At 42.2% G+C, this 22,145-nt stretch overlaps 1 protein-coding gene across 10 annotated transcripts in view; it reads left to right on the plus strand.

Moving 5' to 3' along the window:
- The first annotated feature begins 1,426 nt into the window (after nucleotides 1–1,426).
- Nucleotides 1,427–22,145, plus strand: part of LOC139597327 (leucine-rich repeat and calponin homology domain-containing protein 2-like) — a 39,656-nt gene continuing 18,937 nt past the window's right edge. For 2 of the 10 annotated variants that reach the window (XM_071442549.1, XM_071442547.1), the window contains exons 1-12: nucleotides 1,539–1,888; nucleotides 14,765–14,909; nucleotides 16,043–16,169; nucleotides 17,019–17,124; nucleotides 17,226–17,362; nucleotides 17,587–17,720; nucleotides 17,848–17,935; nucleotides 18,228–18,339; nucleotides 18,591–18,751; nucleotides 18,853–18,920; nucleotides 19,144–19,248; nucleotides 20,924–21,001. In XM_071442549.1, the coding sequence (XP_071298650.1) occupies nucleotides 1,603–1,888; nucleotides 14,765–14,909; nucleotides 16,043–16,169; nucleotides 17,019–17,124; nucleotides 17,226–17,362; nucleotides 17,587–17,720; nucleotides 17,848–17,935; nucleotides 18,228–18,339; nucleotides 18,591–18,751; nucleotides 18,853–18,920; nucleotides 19,144–19,248; nucleotides 20,924–21,001 (1,547 nt within the window). In that variant the 5' untranslated portion in view covers nucleotides 1,539–1,602. Of the gene's footprint in view, nucleotides 1,889–14,764; nucleotides 14,910–16,042; nucleotides 16,170–17,018; nucleotides 17,125–17,225; nucleotides 17,363–17,586; nucleotides 17,721–17,847; nucleotides 17,936–18,227; nucleotides 18,340–18,590; nucleotides 18,752–18,852; nucleotides 18,921–19,143; nucleotides 19,249–20,923; nucleotides 21,002–22,145 lie in introns of all 10 variants that reach the window. The other 8 variants (XM_071442548.1, XM_071442551.1, XM_071442554.1 and 5 more) reach the window with 7 other exon arrangements.

A 22,145-nucleotide genomic window follows, 5' to 3' on the forward strand; every position in this document is an offset into this window, starting at 1 on the left:
CAGCAGTGTTTATACAGGTTGGCCTGATTTTCTTGTAGGGAATCCAGGGAATGATTGTTTTTTTCAGGGCAGGAGCAGAAGCTGTGGCCCAGCCAGACTGATTGGCAGATCTTCATCTGAAAGCTTGAATGCCACAGCCCCCATGAGTACCCAGAGCTGAGGGCAGAGGAGGCAGACAGCCACACTGTTTGCAGGTGACAATGGGACCCCTTCTCCCCACAGCTGCATTTTGCACACAGAGCTCTTGGCTGGAAGGGCAATCTGTGTGCCAGGACAGGGAGATCCCCAAAGCCACAGAGCTCTGCACTGACCCCTGCACTGTTCAGGACCTGCTCAGGGATCCTGGCTCAGGGCTTCTGCTGAAAGTCACCCAGACATCAGCCACATGGGATTTCAGCTCTGGCCCTTAGTGATCAATAATGGCTCAGCTGTCTGTCAGTGACGTTGCTGGCTGAAGGCCAGTCTCTTCCATACCCCCTGGAGAGGGAATTTCCCTTAGATCCCCCAATTAGGCATGACATATGCATGCAAAAATAAACAAAAACAACCCAAACCAATTCAACCCAAACCTTCTTGAGGTTCAAGGCTTAAAAGGGAATTTTGCTCATCAAACATATGACAATTGCTTTACAATGTGGGTCTATGAGGCTTTCATTAGCATTTCCTCATCACAGATCCAGAGCCATTTTTGGAAGACAAATATGCAGCACCTAGCAAGGACTGATTACATGGTAGGAGAGGTAATTATCCATGCATTCAGTATGCCAGCAGCTCTGTAGCACTTTATTCAGGTAACTGGGCCCTGGACCTTGCAAGGGGCTTCTGATTTATGCCTCCCCACTGCCCTTTCACATTCTGAGCTCGGTGCATTCGTGTCTGTGGGGCTTTTGTGAGCGTTCCTTCACCCATTTCAGGTGACGCTCGCTCGTTTTGCCTTTGTTCTGCCACAGACAATTCGTGGGTGATTTCTGCAGCCCGCGCCCGGCTCTGCCGGTGCCCGGCTTTGCAAGGCAGAGCCCACAGAGGCTCCGATGCTCCCGGCACAGGAGAGCTGCGGGCCTGAGGAGCGGCCGATGCTGTGCGGGGCCGGGGCAGCGGCGACGGCACCGGCGAGCGGTGCCGGAGGGCAGCGGACAGAGCCGAGCGGGGCGTGAGGGCATCGGCAGAGCCGAGGCTGCCGAGCCGATGTTCCCCGTGTTCCTTCGGCTCCGAAGCTTCCCGCATCCGCGCCCTCTGGAACGGCGCCCACTGCGCCGGCTCCCGTCTCGGCTGCGGGATCCTCCCTGCCGATCTCGCCCTGCTCCCGGGATGCTTCAGTTGCCAAGAGGGTCCGGGTCCGGGTCCGGGTCCCGGTCCCGGTCCCGGTCCCGCTCCGATCCCTCTCCCTCAGCCCCGGCAGCGCCCCCTAGCGGCACACGAGCCCGCGGGCTCACAGCCGCCCGCCCCCTCACGAAGCCCCGCCCCTCGGTGCCGCCGCCGCCGCGGATTGGTTGGCGCCGCCGAGGGCCGCCGCGAGGCCCCGCCCCGTCCCGCGGCGCCCCCTGCGGGCCCCGCGGCGCCTGCGCAGCGGCCGCGGCCGTTGTTGTGGAGGGGCCGGTCAAGATGGCGGCCGGGCAGGGGGGCGGCGGCGGCAACAACGGCAGCGGCAGCGGCAGCGGGACGGCGGCCGGGAGCGGAGCGGCGGGGCTCGGCATCCCCGCGCACCTGACTCTCTCCTTCTCGTCCGGGCCGCACTGGGGCGCGGCAGCTCTGCCGCAGTCGCACACGGTGCGCAGCCTGGAGCGGGCCCTGGAGGAGGCGGGCAGCTCGGGCATCCTGTGCCTGAGCGGGAGGAAGCTGCGCGACTTCCCCGGCAGCGGCTGCGACCTGAGCGACACCACGCAAGCAGGTGAGGGGGCCCCGGCAGCGGCGGGCCGGGGCTGCGGGCGCCCAGCGGGGCCGGCGCGGGCCCGGCGCGGAGGGCGAGGGGCGCGGAGCCGGCGTGGCGGGCGCTGGGGCCGGGCGGTGGCGGGTGCGGGGCCCGGGTGCGGGGATGCAGCGGGGGGATCCCCGCGGTGGCGGGGCAGGGCTGGGGACGCAGCCGAGGGGGTGACACGGGAGCGGCCGCTGTGGGTGAGGAGCGGGGATCCCGCTGGCAAAGGGCAGTGGGGGACAGCGGGGAGGCTCCGTGTTTGGGGGGCTCTCCGTGCAGGCACCGGCCGGGTTGTGGATGATGTGGGGCTGCAGTGTCCGGGCCCCGCTGGGCGCACTGGGGCCGGGTTTGCTGCGTGAGTGTGGGGCGAGCGTCCGTGCAGGTGTGGGCTGTGAGCAGGGCACGCTGAGCCCGCGGTGTGCGAGCGGAGCGGGGCACCCGGCGGTGCCTGGGGAGGCGGGGGGAGAACGGCTCTGTGTGAGCGTGTGCGAGAGCCCCGGGGCGTGTGTGAGTGTGGAAGGGCACAGCGCTCTGTGTGTGTGTTGTGTGTGCGGGGGCAAAGGGGCTCCCGGCGCAGCCCGGCCTGCGTGTCCGAGCTCACGGTGCTCGGTGTTCGGGGGTGGAAGTCGCTGTCCCCTGGGTGCTGGGAGCGGAGCCGGCGCTGTCGCTGTGCCCGGGCTCCGGGGCTGTGCGGGGCGGGGGGGAAGGTGCTGCGGTCTGTGCGCCTGCAGGGAAGAGGGGCGGTCTGAGGGAATCGGGCATTTGTTCCCTGTGTCGGTCCATACGTGCCTTAAGGTGGGGAATTGCAGTTGGTGTGTCCGGAGCAGGGTGTGCAGGGTGAGGGGAGCGCTCGAGTTGGCGCTCGGGTGAATGGGAGCTCCGTGTTGTGGTTGGGCTGTACCTTCAAGGATGTCTGATTCCTTGCAGTAAAAGCTGTATAAAACCTGGGGTATCGCCCTCCCTGCTCAGCAGAAAGGTGGTTCCAAGTGCTGGTGCGAGGGATGTGTGAGCATCCAGCAGTGAGTGTGGACAGCTTGGTGTGTTCACTGTGTTGGATATCGTGAGTGTGGGCCTGGATTTACCCAGGCTTTTAGGTGAAGTAAATATGGAGGCATTTTTCTGTACGGTTCCTGGAAAACAAAGCTACCTTTTCCACGGAGGTTCTCTCATATTGTGGCTCATCTCCATTTGCTTGTGGGGTTTTTTGCTGCTGGGGAAGTTGCTGAAAATAGATAATTTTAAACAATGTGCTAGACGAAAATATTACTGAGAGGCCCAGGATCTTTTGTTCACACATAGTAGTGGCTTTTGAAAATGTTGTTTGAGTGAATTGATGCTGTGGGAGGGTTTGTTTTGGGGCTTTTCTTTGCCCGTGGGTTATGAATAGCTGGCATATTGTTTGGAATAGGAAACTGTCCATGGTGGCACCTGCAAATAAAGAGGTTCTATGAAATAATGGGAGCTGGAGTTTTCCTTGTAGTAGCATAAAAATGTATTTAGCAATATTGTTGGTCACTGCTTTGTGTAGATATTCAATAACCAAAGCACTAGGCATGTAGGCAATCTGTTATTAAAAACACTTTCTGTATCCTGAAGCTGGAGCATCAAGGGTCTGTACTTTTTGTTTGCTTCTAATTATTGCTGTGTGCATTTTGGTTGGGTTTTTTTGTCCATTTCTTTTGAATCTCAACGTTTGAGTCAGAGCTGTCTACAGTGATCTTGTCTCTGTATTCTAGGATGTAGTAGAGCTCAGTCATTCCCATCAGGATTAAATTGTTATTGTGAATGGTGGTGTGAAAATGTTTTAAGGGCTGTCTCTGGTAGAAATAGCTTTATTGCTTGCTGCTCTAAAATCCTGTCCTGAAATAGTTAAACTGCATCTATGTATGTACCATCTTGGGAGAGTCCTGATTTAGTGTAGTCCTGGTTTATGAATGAATCCTGGGAAAATACGAATTTTAGATGTCTTTCAAAAGATGCTTGTAAAAAAGACCTGTAGTCTGTAGTTTGACTTGATCTGTAGAAATTTTTGTCAAGTGGGTAAACGGTGTTCTGCTGGTGAATCATGGACATCCTTGAGAGTGTTAGTGTGGCCTGGAGTCCAAGGGGAATTAGCAGCTGCCTCAGAGGCAGCAGTCAGGCAGTAACTGGTATTTCTGTAGCAGTTCTCCCTGTTTCACATGCAAATATCACCACCACGAACAAGGTTCTGGACTGAGGAGATGGGGGCTTGGGTCACAAATCTTTCCAGGGTTTCACTTTCTGTTTTATGTCAGTGACTCTGAAATTCAATTCTGTGGTACTTGAAACAAATATTTTTAAAAGACAGTCTCTGGCCAGTGTGGATGTAAACAATTTCTTTTCCATATCATCAGCCCTTAGGCTGTAGGATCTGCAGTGTTACTGTAAACCCAGAATATTCTATCTTTATATCAGTAAAGTCAGCAAGAGCTATGTTGAAGCACAACTTCTGTTGATTTATCAAAAATAGCTTGGGATTTTATTCTGCATCTAACTTACATAATGGCTTGCCAATACTTAATTTGCAAATACTGAGGCATAGTTTTTGTGTTTTAAATTATGTGTCTAAAACATAGTGACCATATCTGGCTGTTTAGCTCTTTTTGCTTGTTTGTTTTTTCTAACTGTGAATTGTCCTTACCACATTTTGGCCAGGAAATCCTTATTTTATTATTTATCTGAATTTTTCTTCTGGCTGCCCAAACAGATCTTGTGTTGCTTTTAATGAACTTCTGAAAAGAAAAGAAAACCATAGTTCTTGAGATATCAGGAGATATCTTGAATATTCCAATAATTTTATGTGTATCTTTGCTTCTGTCTGCATGAACAGCATTAGGCCCCCTGGCAGTTAAGTAATTGAGTCTATCACATCAGTGTAATCACAGTCTGCTTAGCTGAAGAGTTCTGTTTGCTGTTTTGTTTTTTTAAAGATCGTTCAGTCTGACAGTATGGCACAGGAACCTAAATCAACCTGTGCCTTTAGTGATTTCCCCCCTTTTTAGTGAGCACCTTTAAGAAATGAATTTAGTAAATAAGAACAGTGTGTGATTGACAGCTCCAGAAAATGCAGTGGTGCCATCAGGCTTATTTGTTTATGGCTTTGTCACAACAGCTTCAATTCCCACCTCTTAATTCTGAGGGAACTCCCAGGCAATTATAAGTAGGTGAATGTAAATAGACAAATGTTGAAATTTCTCCTTTCTCACTTGTGCTTTGTCCTCATAGCATGGAGGAGTAGCACCAGTGGATTCCAGTCTGACTGGGGAATGGCCAGTGCCAGGCCTGTCATGGCATTGTTACAGGGACCATTGTCACTGTTACTTGCATGTCTTTGACTTCTTTTACATCCTATTTCTGGCCCTTCTAAGGTATATTGTCATTCATGTGATTACAGATGAAACCCCCAAGGCTTAATATTGAGTGTGAAATGCATAAGAACGTTAATTTATAATGCAGTTCTGCCTCTACAGTATGCACTTCTAAACCAATTATATTTTCCTTTCTGAATAAAATTATTTCTGTTGGTGGAGCCAATGTTGATTAAATTGAGGACAGTGGTAACTGAACAGCAACAAAAAATTCAATATTCAGCTAAAAAAAAAAAAGCATTCATATAGGATGTATGTCCTAAATCTTGATTGCATTCTGGAAGTCAAAAACATTGCAAAATGTGGTTCTTCAGCAGCTTTTCCTTCAGATTTGAACAAAAAGAGGAACTCTCATTCCATGCCTTTTGGAGGAGAGGACTCAGTGTTTATGCTCTGAAACGCATCTGATGCAAAATCTGGAAGTGACGCAGTTTATAAACAATTCTGGAAGTTTTCCACAGTGTTCTCCCAGCCTGTCCTGTGTTTGGGCATGGCAGGAATGAGCTCTGTGTGCTTGAGGCTTTCTTGCTGAGGGCCACTCTTAAGGATCCTGGTTAAAGACACTTGGTGTGATGGGCGAGTTCATGTCAGTGACTTGAAGTTAAAGGAGCTGATTATTGCTATTTGCCTGCCTAAAAGGACTGTATTATGAAGAACACCACTTACATCTTAATGTTAAAAAAAACCCAATAAATTTAGTGTTACAGCCTTATCTGAAATACTGACCTACAAAAAACATGCAATGTGTAAATTTTTGAGTTTTTACCATCTCCATCCATCAAAATTAAATTTGCCATTGTGTTGACTATTTTTGTGTTTTGTAATGTCCAATATCTAAGGTCTGTAATATTTCTGTGTTGCATCAACTAAGGAACTTCTTTGGATACATGTTTCTACTTGTTACTGATTATTTGCAGAAGTGGTAAATAATTTAGATTGTGAATTGTATTGCAAAACCTTTTGTGATAACGAATAATGGAGTAGCTTTTGCTTTTTGAGATACTCTTTCTGGTGGAGTGTGTTTTCCCATTTAAGTTGTGCTACTTGGTTGGAGCCGGTTCAAAAGTACAGACTCATATTCCCAGCAAGGCTGGCATTTACTGCTGAAATCTGTCCTTAGCAAAAAGGTAACTAAATCAGGGCTGAAGGCTGGAGTTCCACAGAAAATGTGAAGTTATTTGATACTTTTTGTGTGTGTGATAAAATAGTGGAATGGCTGTGGGAAGAGAGTTCTGAGTTCTGTGCTTTTCTGTGGCTGTCCAGCAGTCTGATGTTCATCGTTCTTCCAGCCTGGGATTGTTTGCCCCTTGCTAGGATAATGTGCTCACAGGTCTAGAGGAGGTTGCACACTTCAGGTGAAAATAAAAAATAAAGTCTTTACTCTGGTGTAGAACCAAAATAGTTTAGTGCTTGGGAGACATGATTATCACAAATGTGTTTCCAAGTGTCAGTGAATGCCTTCTGAGGAAGGGTGTGTGTAGTTCAAAGGCTGAAGGAGCCCTGAGCTCAGTGGCAGCTAGCAGCAGGTGTAACTGCACAGGAGCAGATCCCCAACCATCTGGGTGTTAAACCAAGCACTCCCGCCTTTGGCACCTCAGCACCCTTGCCAGAAGTGGAAGCAGGATGTAGTGCCCAGAACTTCTTCTGTTGTAGACTGACCTAGAACTGGAAGGTTTCTCAGTGTTTACTCCAGGTTGTTACGTGCACTAATGAGAGGTGCTGTAGAATGATTTCTGAGCTAATAGAAGAGGCTGTGGCCATTCTCCAACGCTGCCATGAGGTCTGGCATGAGCAGGACAGAGCCAGTGGGAGGCATCAGCCAGTCAGAGCAGGTGCTGAAGTTGCTGCAGCAGGGTCTCAGGAGAACATGCTGGAATGGTTACTAGACCTGTTCTCTCAGTGCTCAGGGACTGCTGGTCTACCCAGCTTCTTCAGGCTTTGTTCTGCTCTCATCTCAGTGCAGCTGCCTTGTTCTCCAATGTTCTTTGTCTTCCAGCAGTTTAGCTTACTTCAAAAATGTTTCTGCTCAGTTTATCCAGCCACAAGGCATTTTATCTGCACAAAAGATAAGTCATGTAGCAAACACTGATTACTGCAGGTTGGCTGTAGCTTGTCTCATGTCTGTTTAGATTGTAAGCTTGTCAGGACAAAGGGTTGGATGTGTGTTACTGAACATACAGAGGCTGGTGTAAGTCTTGGGAATTTTATGTATATTTGAGATATTCCTTAATATACCCAGGCTTTGCTTCATTGCCAGATGAGGATTACTTTCCCTTATATTACTTGTCTGTGAGACAGAAATCTGGAATTAAAAAAAATTCGAAGCCAGAAAAGAAATTGTCAGCATTAAACTGACAAATGATGGTGAGTTTAAGTGGGAGGAAGATGCCCTGTGCTGTAATATGGCAGCTTAAGAAGTCTTGCTGACTTGTCAAGAAAATACTCTTTCTGGTAGTAAAGCATTTTAGCAGCTATACTCTAGACTAAATACTCAAGTGCCAAAACAAAAAAGCTTCCAGTGGGATTTTCTGCTTACCAGTTCAAACTCTGAAAGATTTTTGGAGCCAAGACACATTCAGTAATGGAGAGGAAGATAATCCTTGATGTGAAGTAATGGATTATGTCCTTTTGACACGGTATGTGAATTTACACCTTCACATGCCAGACTGAGGAGTGATCCTGGTTATGTGTTCTTTATTTCCCATTTAAATCATGCTGTGCCAAAATAGCTGAACACACTCCAGAGTTGGAGCACTGTGTTATCTTGTTTTGGAAATGTCCAGACCTTTCTAATGTTGCAGTGTGGTGAAGAATTCATCTGTTCATCTGTTGAGTTCATCCTCATGTTGCAAAATGTGGAATATGTAAAATTTTCTTGAGAAAGGATGGTCCTTGATCTTTGTGTGCTTTGAAGCCTGCTCAGCAAGGAGGGAAATTTAATCTGTGAAGCAAATAGTGACTAACAGGTAAGAACTAAGTGATGTCCAGGTTTTAAAAAAAACAAATTAGTGGTTTATGAATTGCTTTGTTAAGATTTAGGGCTTGACAGGCTTCAGTGATCTCAGAATCTCAGATGTGGGGGCAACTAACAAGGCTTGGGAAGAAGAATGTAACACTGATAGTGGGCACAGGCAGTGCAGAGCTCACAGGCCATGAGGACAGTTGGCAAAACCCCCAAGAAAAGGATGAAGCCTCTAAAGCCAACTCAGCATCTCTGCTGAATCAGTTCTGAGTGGATCAAAGGAAATTCTGGCAGGGGGACATCACAGCAGTGACTGATGGACCACCAAGCCAAGAAACCCAGACCCAGAGGAAGAGAGGCTGGACATATGGAGTAATTAGCATGAGAAACAAGGGAGGTCCTTAGCCCTTGGAAGATGGATAGAATACTGATTGTAAAGAGAACTATGTAACTTGTAGCCAGTGGACACTAATTCCTTTCTTTGCTAAAATGTATAAAGTGTAAGAAGTTCTGATAGTTTGTGTGCTTGACTTGTGAAATACCCCTGAGCACCCAGGCTTGCACAACTCTGAAATAAATAATCAGTGCCTCTCTCAAGGGTGCTTGTTGCACCTCAAGTAACAAATCTGATTTGTGTGGGCAGCACTGGCAGTGCTGTGCAGCAGATCAGCACCAGCATGACCCCCCTTGTTCCAGCCTTTAGATCAGAGCTTCTGGTTTAGTTTTCTACTGGTAGAGATTTCAGGAAAAACCTCACATACCTGAACCAACATGTGAGCAGAGGCTTACATGAAAAACAAGAATTGCTTACATGAAAAACAAGAATTGCTTGTACCAAACTGCCAATTTAGACATGTTCAATGTGGGTGCACCCAGTGTAGACTGGGCTTAGTGAGGGGGGGCTGGAATAGGGGGTTCCTTAAGGCTGCTTTGATTGCAGAGCCAGTGTGCTGGATGCATCTCAGATCTTCCTCCCTGGGAGCAGAAGTGTGAGCCACAGCCATTGATTGGTCTGGCCAGTTACAGAAACAATTCTGTCCTGTGGAACAGCTGCTCAGTCTGACAGGCTGTTTTATTCTTTATTGAAGTCTCAAAGGTAGTAAAAGTGTATTTTTAAAAAGCATTTTGTTTTTTGTTCAGAAGTGCTGATTGGCATGAAAAGCCAAGAACTCAGGTACTGTCAAAAGGAATTTCTGGTTGCCTGTACAACCCTTCCTCTGTACTTGATGAGAAAACTCAATTTTGTGGTTGTGTACAGTTTCTTTGTCATTTTAATTACACAGATCAAGTCTGTAACTAAACTTAGAGATGGGGATAACCATAAAGCAGGTATTTCCTAGCTCTTCAGTTGTTGGATTTAGAATCCAAATACCATTTTGATATCTATTTTACCTTTTCACAAAACCAGAAGCTATTCCATGCTGTCAAACACCTGGTTGAAAAAAAGTAAAAGCTGCTTGTAGCCACCTCTAGTCCTGGGAGTGTTTTTTCTTTCTTTTAAACAGAAGACAGATTGCTTCTACTTGACTTGAGTATACACACCAGATAAAAATCAAGTTAAATATTGCTACATAAGCTTTTAAGAGTAGACTTCAAACGTACATAGCTTTCCTTGGCAATTTGTGGTCACTTTAGTTTCCTGAGCTAAGGGTTTTGGCAGGTATCCTCAGCTTCCTTACTGTGCATGAGCTGATGGGTGCTCAGATTGTTCTGTGTTGTCCTTCACCATTGCTCTTGATGTTGGAGAGCAAATGTTGATTTCTATGTGAAATTCACAATTATGTAGATTGTAGGTGCTCTAATTCTTGAACATTCTTTGCCAGTAAGTTCAGAATTTTTGGTCTCCTTTGCAACTGAAATGTTTGCTGTTTATACCAGTATGGAAAATCATTCTACATCTGGATGTATTTTAATTGTTCAGTACTTCATTTTGCAATATATGTAAGTCTGAAGAATTCTGTTTTATATTACTTAATTATCCAGGTTTATTTTTTTCTTTGAAGGGAAAATTTTGAAACATTTCTGTCACTCATCATGCATTAAGATTGGAACTGTGAAATTCCAAGTAGATGTGTAGAGTTTGAGGGAAGTGCTAGAGGGACATCGGATTTGAGGTGAGCTTGGGAAGCTGAAGGGTTCCTTTCTCCTGAGGCTCCTTCTCCAGTTTGCTGAGAAATTACCAAGGCAGGAAGAGATCTGTGCTGTGCTAACCACAGAAGTGGCACTGAGCATGAGCAAACCCATTTCATTGTCCGTGTAACAAAGCTTTCTTCAGTCAGTGGTTTGTGGACATGGACAGCTTGTGCCTCCTGCAGAGACCACATGCAGGTGTTTCTGTAGTGTTTGAGGCTACTTTTTCCTTCTCCAGAACATCTTGCATCTGACAGACAAATGAGCTTTACCCATGTTCTGTGTGGCAATCTCAGATTCATGGTTAGAGTGACTAAAAGAGTATCTTTGGGATCAGCTCTGAACACTTGTTTTTAAGCATCTGTTGTCTTCTGTAGGATTAATTTTACAGTTACACCTGTTCTTAGATTTTGGTTGGCTTCAGCTTAAGCATTACTAGAAAAGCTGGCTAGGAAAATTGTCTGTGATAAATTAGGTGAGCACTGCTGGGTTTTGTGGGGTGAGGAGTGTGGGGGTTTATGATCTCGTTTCTTAATCCAGTTTTGGAGCAAAAGCCTAACACCAATATCCTGGATCAGCAAGGTATTTTTATGAAAAATATTATGAAATATCAAGATGAGGTTCAGTGTAAATTTCCTAGCTGAGCCTGTTATTTGAAATTCAACATGTAGTGTATGTAATATGTGAATATAAAAGGAACTTTTCTGGTTTAAATAAAAGGCCAGTCTGTCATATCAGCATGTTCCTGATGGGAAGCAGTACTGCATCCTTAGGGAAAAGTGCAAAACCAAGGCAAATGTGATGGTAATACTACTTAAATACCTGGCTGCACACTGCTGTAACTTGACAGCTTGAGCTTTTTGTTTTCCCTCTTGCTCATGGCTCAAATTGATAGAAGATAACTTCTCACTTCTTATAGTTTCCCTTCCAGACTGATTTCCTAGAATTCTTTCCTTTTCATCTTTCTATATATTGTTTTTTAATCACCATCTTATAGTAACTAAAGACTTTACTTTTTCTGTCAAAAGAAAACTAAAGGGCAACCAACTTCTCCATATTTTTCTAGTTCCTCTTTCAAATGTAACCTTAGCAATGGTGCACTTCTCACTTTCATTGTTCCTGCAGGGATAATGTATTGAAATACCCTGTGATTCATGAGCAGGTATGGGCAGTGTCTTCTGGTCAGTCCTCACATAATACTCCCATTGAGAGTTTTCCAGTCTAAACTGGTTAAGCAAAGGATTCTTATAATCTCACTTCTAGAGGAGTTGCCAACCTAAATCATCTGTGGTTCTGCATTTAGCAGCTTCCCTTACTCCTTACAAAGCCATTCTCAATGCTAGCAGCCTGCTTTCAGGTGAGATGGAAGCTGTCTTGTTTATAGAGGAGCACTCTATTCCTAAATTGCTTCCTTTTTTCAGACTGGATTTTCTTGGTCATCTGTTGTAGTATTAGTCTTCAAAAAGTACCTAAATTGCATACGTTTCACATCCACATTTTATTGACCATAATAGGCAATACTGTCTCATAAACTTCTTGCTTGTTATGAAAACGTTTTTGGAGTAGAAATCATCCTTTAGTTTGGAGAAAAATAGCTTTACTTGATTTTAAAAAGCTGCAAGTGCATTCAATATGAGAATATTGTGGAAAACTGTAGATAGTCAAATCTTTCTCTTCATAAAAATCTGGACCAACCCCTGGGGCTATTCTAATGCTGTTTTGCAATGATGGAGTGCAAAATTGCTTGGAATAAAAGTCATGCTATCTCCCAGCTCTTTATTTATCTTTTTTATTTTATTGTTGAGAGATAGTGGGTGTCATTTCCTATTCTAATAGGATTTCTGGGTTTCATAATAAGAAAGTGCAATCCTTGCCCCACAGTGTCTTCAAAGGCATTGTTTCCAGAGAAGCACTTTCTACAGTAATACACAAATACAGTGCCCTTGGTATGTATTTTGATGTGCAGCTGTGTAAGTTCTGTGCACACTGAGGGGCTCCAGTGCTGCTGTGATTTGTGTCAGCCAGGCTGGAAACCACAGCTGGTTTGTGTCTCCTGTGGGCTGTGACACCCCTGCTCCACTCATCCAGAGCAGAGACTTGCTGCATCCTCTGCTTCTTGTCTGCTCTTGCTTCTAGATTTTATTTCTGCAGAAGAAAGAGCAAAGCTGTTTTGACCTGGGACTTTCCAAGATGTGTGGTTGAGGTGTGGCTGGAAGCAAATACAGCAGCAAAATTTTTGTGGTGCCCTTGAGCCTTCTTGTTCAGGCCTACAGCGCTGCTCCTGGGACAGTGGCAGTAGGGTGGGATTCTGTCTCTTGTTTTGTGCACTGATCTTGGTACCAGCCTTCAGTCACCTTTCCAGCTGCTGATAAAGCCAGATCAGGAAGAGGCTTAAAGCTGGTTTTTGGGGGTCTTTTTCACAATGGGGTTATATTAAAGACTTCAGTATGTGCTGGAGGTTGTAGAACTGGGCCAGCAATAAATCTGTGGGCATCTCTTGTGCATGCAGGTGTTGCACTCTGCTGAATATTAGAACAGGAGAGCATTTGTTTAAGAAAGGTTTTGCAGAAAACTTTTGTGTGAAAGCTGTCATTTTTCTGTAACATTTTGAAAACTGATGTAGTGGAAAAGAGAAAATGAACTTCACTGGTTGTGAAAACTTTCTCAAGCATGCTAATTTTTTTAATAAGCTTTTTAGGTTTTGTTGAGATGTTCAGTTGTAGTTAACTTCATTCCATTTTTCTCACAGTTCATTAGGAATGCTGCTCCTTCAACCTAGGAACATATTTTTCTGCCTCTTGCAGGTAGAGTTGGCAGAATTCTGCATCAGCAGTGGATACTATAATTTTTAGGAAGACTTTGTGATGCTTAAGCTTGAGACTGTTTTTTAGAAATAATGGAATGACGGCCAGATAGCACACAAAATTTCACATATTCTAGACTTAAGAGGTAGAGTTAAAGCTACTGCCAAGAATCACTCCCCAGGAGGATGGTGTTTCATGGTCCCTGTCCATTTTCTTTGCTGGTCACCTGCAGCACACTGTGGGGGCCATTCCCTCTGCACACCCTGGTGTCCTGCATTCTGTCCACAGCCTCTGTTTGCCAGGCTGCTGAGGAAGAAGCTAGGCAATATTGATTCCAGTGCTGGCCCTGAGAAATGCTGCTCATAGCTGGTGTGCCAGTTAAACTTCAGGTTGTTGAGCTCTCTTTGACCCTGACAATGACTTGGAGCCAATTTTCCAACCCTTTTCTAGCCTTTTTGCAGAACTGTCCGTTCCAGTGATAATGTGATGGGAGCTAAGCAGAAACAGTAATTCCATGTGAGTGTTCAAAACTGAGAACTAAAGCCTGAAATAGCAAGGGATCTGTATTACTTCTCTGTTAAAAGAGTTTGTTCAGCATTTCTGAGAAACCACATCCTTTTGAAATGTCTTGGGTTGGCAGCCAGAGTTCCTTTCAGAAGACCAGGCAGTTGTTCTCAAGTCAATATCTCTTTCTTCCAAGGTAGTTTGGTGGAGTTTTGATTGCACAGGTTTTGTAGCTTAGCTGAGAATTCCCAGGATTCTTGGGTCACATTTCATTTGTATTTTCTGGTTCTTTCCAAGGTTTCATGTAGTCAGAGGTGCTGTGCATTTTGGTAATGCTCTGTTTTGTCATAACTCCTGCATGCAGATTTGCATAATGCTGTCATGCATTGTCAGAATAACTATAGCTCAAGAATTGTGTTTCCATGGTCAAAGATCTCTCCTCTTTCTGCTTTTAGGCCAGGTTAAATTGCATCTTGACTTTTATATATTAATACCTGTGGCATTGGTTTATGCAACTTTATCCTCTTTTCAGTGAAGTTACAAATGTGTAGCTGGAGAATGTCAGTTACTGTGTAAGGATGCTTGGGGAACTTGGTGTTAGCATTGCAGATACATTGTACAGTGACATTGGATTCTAATGTGGCTGTCAAACAGGAGAAATAACTTTGAATTTTTGCCTTGATTTACTGTTGTGCCTAGAGTTGTAGGGGAAGAAACCCAAGAATTGCACAGAACAAAGACTTGATAGAAGAGGGACAACCATAATTGATATTCAGTGTCATTGTAACTGTAACTGTGTAGTAGGAAATGTATTTTTGAATTCCTGTCACTCTTCTACTTTCTGTTGTAATTGCATATTGAGCAATAATCTTTCAGTATTTTAAGGCTCTTTTGTGTATTAATTATATGCGGTAGCATCTGGTAAAACTGAATTATTTTACACTTCTTGCAACACCTTAATTTTTAGGAGCATGACAAGAATAACAGTGGGTACTTTTATCTCCTCTTAGTGCAGGGAAAGTCTTGACTAAAAAAGGAAATTTTTTTTTCTGTTTGCTTCTAGATCTTTCAAAGAACAGATTTACTGAAATTCCTCCTGATGTCTGGCTGTTTGCACCACTGGAAACTTTAAATTTGTATCACAACTGCATCAAATCCATTCCAGAATCTATTAAAAACCTGCAAATGCTTACCTACCTTAACATTAGGTGAGTAATGGTGGTTGGTTTTGGTCTTTATTTAACATATCTCCTCAGAGACTTGGCATTTTGCTTCATCAGGTCATTGTTTTTGCAGAGTTTTCTTTGTTTCTGATGCTATGTAGACAGACAGTGTTCAGGAATCACAGCTGTAGAAATTTGCTGCTATCAAGAGGCTAAATTGCTCTGGCCAGAAAGTCCTGCTCATTTTGCACATTAGTTACATCCACTGCTGTACTGCTCTTTTTAAACTTGGAAAACATATGGTTGGATTTTCTCACTAGAACAGAAGATGGATATGAGCTCTGGAAGGTGAGGGAATCTAGAAAACTCTCCTGACCCTGTTTTCCACTATACTCCTTGTTTCTGCTATTAGCTGCATCAAATCCAAACCAGTTTTCTCAGTTAAGAGCTATTTAAATCCCCAGAACCTACTGTGTCTCAAAATCTGCAAATATCAGTTCTTACAGTATGAATTCATAAGAAAGTCACAACTTTCAAGAGGATGAATATGATACAAAACCACACTATGTTCTGAAAGAAATAGGCCTAACTTTCTTCAGCAGGAAGCCATTTCTCTTTTGATGGTGTTGGAGGTTCTGAATACACTTCTTTACACAGAAATGCTGTGTATTCTAACTCTTCTTTCAAGAGTCAGCTCTCCTGATGATCCTTTGCCAAACTGTGCTTTGTTCTCATCTCTGTGCTCCTGTCCAAGGGCTGATTTGCAGTGCAGGAACGTGTGGGATGTAGCATTGGAGAACAGGCTAAAATCCTGCCTTCCTAGCTCAGGGGCTTTGTTACAGCAGAAAACCACATTCTAATTTGGGCTTCAGATGGTGGAAGAAATGTATTGTCATTTCATAGTAAAGCAAGCAGCTCCTAAAAACCCAAAAACCTGAAAAAACCAGAGGAAATCTGTGTAAGTGACATGAATGATTGCTTCATTGCCACATCTTTATAGTCAGTTCAAAAAAAGTTTACTTGCATATTTTTGCTTCTCATGCCTTCAACCAAAAAAGCCTGGCATATCTGCCCAAAATGCAACATAAAAAGAGACTTAATGCATATCTACATAAATAACTTCTCTGTATTGTTCACTTATAATTCAGCCTTTCTTGTCCCTTTTTCTTGCTTTCAAGTCGAAATCTTTTGTCAACATTGCCAAAATACCTGTTTGATCTTCCACTGAAAGTTCTGGTTGTCAGTAATAACAAGCTGGTCTCCATTCCAGAAGAAATTGGAAAGTTGAGAGATCTAATGGAGTTGGTAAGTACAACTGTGAATCTTTGTAGTCAGTACACTTAAAAGCACTATATATATATTTATAAGAACTATATATATATATCTATATATATCATATATTCACTATATATTCAGTACAATAAATTATTAATATATTTTAAATATAGAATTACAACATTTCATTTACTGTGTTTTATTGATATTTTTGGTTTATTTTTTTAAGGCTGTGAAACCCAAAATGCATGCTTGATGGTGATTAAGGATATAGTAGAGAGTTTCATTCCAGGACCTGTGATATACCTATTTAGAGCATAAGAAGGCTGGAAAGACTCTGTGATTGTTCAATCACTCTGGTCTACATAAATTAATACTAAATTAGTGTCAGAAATAGCTGTAGTCTATGTTCACTTGATGCAGCTTTGTCACCCTCTAGTGCTTGTATCCAAAAAGCTGGTGAGCCTGCTACTGCTATTGCCTGCTCTTTTTAGTTTCATGGGTTGGTTCAAGATTTATTAAGGAAAAAGAATTTTTAGAGGAGGAGCAGAATGCCAGTCAATTGCCAGCAATAGCACAAGTTTTTGACAGATCTGGGAACTGCACCAGGAGCTCCTAATTCCTAGGCTACAGTATTCATTTCAAAGCCAGTATTTCATCATTCATTGATTTAACTTCTTGAATTGAATTTCTGGAATCACTCAGCATTTTAAAATCCAGCAAGATCTGTTTGGTACATCTTCTCCATCAAAAATCCAAGATAGCTTGTTGGATTTCTTTTCTTTTAATAGTATGCTTGCTAATACTTTTGATCACAGTATTCCTCTGTGTAATTTCATTTAGGATGTTCAGTTGATTTATTAATTATATCTTTCTTAGGATATTAGCTGTAATGAACTTCAAGTTCTTCCCCAGCAAATAGGAAAATTGCAGTCACTTAGAGAATTGAACATAAGAAGAAATAATCTCCATATGTTGCCAGATGGTGAGCTACTCATCTTCTTTCCATTGATGTAGGCAAATTAGGCAAAGTGTTAAGAAGATAACTGATTCTTTTTTTTGTTTGCTTTTTTTCCCTGAATGCAGAATTAGGAGACCTTCCCTTGGTAAAGCTGGATTTTTCTTGTAATAAAATTACAGAAATTCCCATTTGTTACAGAAAGTTACGTCACTTACAAGTGATAGTTTTGGATAACAATCCAATGCAGATACCACCAGCACAGGTTAGTATTAAAGCACACAAGTACAGAAATTTACATTAGGATTTTAGAGGAAGCTGTTCTAAGTTAGACCAATCAGCTTTTCTCTTTTTTAGCTGTATTTCTTGTGGTTCTCCTTTTGGGGTGTTGTGGCTGTAAATGCAGTGCTGCAGATACTTTTTGGGGTGTATTCTCAGCACACATGCTGTATAATTAAGACTTCTTTTTGTTCCTGTGTTTCCCAACAGATATGTTTAAAGGGCAAAGTGCATATATTTAAATTCCTCAGTATCCAGGCGTGCCTCAGAATAGATAAAAAACCAGATTCCTTGGATCTTCCATCATTAGGCAAACGAATCCCCTCCCAGCCACTCACAGACAGGTGAGTAATGGGTTTTTGAGTATAGAGAACATATTTTGAAAAAGATGTTTATTTTCGTATGGAAAGTAAAACTACTGTTTCTTTCATTCTTGTGTGGGTATTTTGTGTGTTATTTTTCTTAATGTAGTATGGAAGACTTTTATCCCAATAAAAACCATGGACCAGACTCTGGCATTGGAAGTGATAATGGGGATAAAAGATTGTCCACTACAGAAGTGAGTATTTTTCACTGTTGAATTTGTAATTTCTGATTTTTCTAGAACTTTTCCTTTGTATTTTATATCACTTGAGAAGTACCTCAGTAAGTTGCATTTAATATTCTTTCAGTATGTGTACAGTTGAGTTTAAACCCTTAGACTGCCATATCAGACACAAATTATTTATATATTTCTTTAACTTTTCTGGTTGAGGTTGATTCTAATTAATATGATATGGTGGGAATGTAGGAAATCATATAATAATACCATTTCTATGTCAGTTCTGCACTAAATGTGAGTGTCCTTGCAGCCATCTGATGATGATACAATCAGCCTTCACTCCCAGGTGTCAGAATCAACAAGGGAACAGACATTAAGGAATGACAATCATGTAGTGGGAAATAAACTGGATCCACAGAAAGGTAATACCACTTGTGCATTTCTTGTTTTGGGTAGCAGAGATACTTTGCTTAGGTAATCTAATGTAAGAAATTGTCACAAAATGACAGGATCATGTGTTGATATTGTATTTTCAGCAGTTCAGGAAACAATGTAATAATCATAAGCAGAAAAGGCTTTAGAGAAAGGAAAAAAAATATTTCTAGCTTAGGAAGGCACAAATTCTATGTTTTATCTTTATCTGACATTTTTCATAAGTACTTATTTCTCTCAGGAATAACATTTGATCAAGAGAACTGTTTTGATGTCTTTCCTATTCTTCATAAATCCTCCCTAGACCAAGAGGCGTTTGACTACATTGATCCCAACGCAGAGGAGGGAGCTCTTCCTGAGCAGGGAGATGCACAGATTGGCTCCCTGCTCTCCTATGTCAAGGTACCAGAGACTGACAAAAGAAAAACTGTTCAGTAGCCTTGGTTTTTTTCTTTTTTTTCTGCCTTAATTCAGTTCTGACTTTTTTTTCAATTTTGTTGAAGGAACGGGGAAAACATCCTGAGAAATCCCAGAAAATAGAACAAAATGAGGACTGGGGAGATGAAAAAAGGTAAATCTTCATCTTTTTTCAGTTGGTTTTACTAGTAGTGGCAAGGGTGATCGTGGGGTTTTTTTAAGCTCCTCGCATATGGAGGAAAGAATTCTCATATTGAACAGAGTGTTCCTCTTGGACACAGAGTGAGCTTACAGGAAGCCCTGCTTAGTTACTGCCATAATGAGCCAAGGTCTTGCTTCCCTGAAGCCAGGCAAGTCACTGATGTTTAATTTTTCAGACTTCAGAAAGAACAGCTGCTGGCTGAAGATGATGATGAACTCAAAGAAGTGACTGACCTGAGAAAAATTGCAGCTCAGTTGTTGCAGCAAGAACAAAAACACAGGTATAACCATATCAGTTAAAATAACTTCTGTTACAATTAATTTATTCTTTAACCTCTCTTATACCCAAACACTTTTGACACCTTATTTTGAGAACAATTTTGTCCAGCTGCTAAAGAGTGAAGTGACAGAGTCTGTCAAGATACCTGTCCTGTGTTTCTTGTCTGAATTACACAACCTCCCTACAGTTTGTTTGTGACTGGTTATTTTTATTCAGATACAAGCTAATTTAGCTTGCACTTCCTTCAGTCAATATCCTGTGGACTGAAGGGGAAATTTGTTTTAATATTATTCTGTCAAATGACAATATCTATGTATAAAAATAAATCATTTCAACTGCCTGCCTTTCTCTACTTCCTTATGGGCATCTCAGCAGTACAATTCTTGAAAAGGAGCCATGGAACAAGCAGCAGATTAAAGAATATAATAGAACAAGTTAGCAACTGTGTAAAATGAAGAAGAGGAAGGAATAGCTGGAGTCACATAGAAATGGCCAGGCTGGTGTAGGAACAGTTTCTGTTCTGTTCCTTAACAAGCAGGCAAATGCTCTAAGGTACTTCTAGAGTAAACTCCTCTGAGAGGTGAAAGTTGTATTTATTAGTAGTTCATTAACTAAAACAGTTCATAACACTCACTCAGTATCCCACAGTAATGGATGCACGTTCATACCTACTAAAATACTATGTTCCTTTCTTTCAAATTGCTGTGTAATTATGAGACTCTGCTGCTTTGCTTTTAAGATGGTTGAAATACACGTGAAAACTCTCAGAGAAACTGAGATCCTATGATCTCAGTTATATATCTCAGAATACTATGAATTGCAGGGTCTTAAAAATTCACCAGCATTTTATATTAGGTAAATACAGTAAAAGTAGTGTGCATGTGTGAAAGATAAAATGGGTTTTATTTACAACTCCAAGCCCTGCATTCAAGAATTGTTTGTTGTTCACAGGGAGGGGAAAAATAGGAATGAAATCTTAATGCCAGTGTATTCTCAGTACCTGAAGTATTGCAAATAAGGCCAAGAATGCATCATTTTCTCCTATGAAGGAAGAGAGAATGAGTGTGTTGGATGGTTTTTATGTTGCATGAGGCTCTTGTTTGATTACGTGTTTCCTGGTTATCTAATCATTTGAAATGCCAAGCCACTCCTCTTCTGAAGTAACTGCAGCTTGAATTTTATTCATCATATGTTGTTGTGTCTTAATGCAGTGGTCTTGCTAACTGTTCTGCTTTGTCTTTAATGATGCAGATGTGCAATATTAGTAGTTCTTAAGTTTTATTTCTTAGTTTAGCATTTATATTTTAAAGTTGGCTTATGTATCTTTAGGTACATGAGCTCAAAATCTCCTCTAATAGAAAATTTAGCCTTGATTTTGAATCCATGAAGTTTTTTAACTGGAAATAAGAATGTTTTTTAGCATTTAGTGAAGATACTTCTATGCCTATTTGTGGAAAATATGGTCAGTCAGTGAACAGAATCCTCAGGGAAGTTAAGCATCACAAAATAACTCCTTACTAATCACGTTTCTGTTTGTTCAGTGTATGTTTTTGTAATATTATGCAGTCTCCTCTCCTTTTGCTTGCTATGCTAATGACTTCCCTGTGCTCTCCCATCAACCTATCCTGCTTCCTCCTTCCGTCTTTGGCTTTGGTGTGCATGAAATGTGAATTCAGACGAAGGCCACTGAGCTATAGAACTTCATTCAGTGAAAAGCTCTTCCAGAGGACCAGGGCGGCAGGACGTGCATCAAGGTATAAAGAGTTAAAGTGTGGCCAAAAGAAATGCTCTTGGCCATTTCCTGAACAAACACAGACTTCAAGGGATTGGCTGAGTTAGCCCAAGAGGTTTTGTTATCAAAACCAGTTTGCAATACGTTCTTTGTTCTTTAGGATGAAATATTAATTGAGAAAAATATTTAATTAGGCAATTCTCCAAAGAGCACTTGGAGTCCAAACCTAAAAGCTTTTCTTTAAGTATACAACCTCAGATACAGTACCTCATGCAATGTGGTGCTTTCAGTTCTTTGGGGTTTTGTTTGGTTGGTGTTTTTGTGTTGTTTGTTTGATACTTTGGTTTCAAAGTGATGATTTTCAGAGATAATTTGTTTTGCATTTGACCCATGGTGGAAGAATTTGCAATATACAAACCTCAGCAGTAACATAAAATTGGACTATACTCAAACACGTAGGTGTTGAGTGAAGTGATTTCAGACTTAATTGCCTTATAAATTGAAGCTCTGTAACTTAGTCTGGATGCTCCTTGTCTTTTTCAAAAGACAGTAGGGTAATTTAGATTAAATAATTTTCATTGGTTCTGAATGAGCCTGTTTGAATTTGCATCACAATAAAGTCTGGGTTCTTACCTGGCAGCAGTGATTTCCTAAAACTGTCTAAATCCAGAAGAGCACAGCTTCAGTCACAAAGCAGAGCCAGATGTGAAGTCAGTGGACTGCTCTGGAATGAGTTGAAAATAAATCATCTTTGTCTCACTGCACAGGATTTCTTGTGTCTTTTTACACTTTAGAGATTCAAGGTAGTACTTGCTTGTCTACACTTGAAGATAGCTAACCTTAAAATAACACTACCATTTTCACTTCATTTGTGTCTGTTAATCATTGTTATGTTTGCACAAAATCTGACAGTATAAGTGGCTGAGAAGAGATTCTACTCCTAAAATCCTGAAACTTGATAAAATATTTTCCAATATCTTTGTTGGTCTTGCCATTGCCTTTCTCTCTTATCTGGTCAAGCACTTTGGAGTAGATGCTGTGCTTGCATAATATAGAAGTAGAATATATAAATGTGTGATGCTGAGTAATTTAGATTTTAAAAATTGTGTGAGTTTTAGTACCTTTTCAGAGGATTAGTTTGAGTGCTACCTCTGTAACCACAGAAT

The sequence above is a fragment of the Agelaius tricolor genome, unplaced genomic scaffold, assembly GCF_023055355.1.
Source record: "Agelaius tricolor isolate 1412-34295 unplaced genomic scaffold, bAgeTri1.0.p SCAF_17, whole genome shotgun sequence".
Taxonomy (NCBI): domain Eukaryota; kingdom Metazoa; phylum Chordata; class Aves; order Passeriformes; family Icteridae; genus Agelaius; species Agelaius tricolor.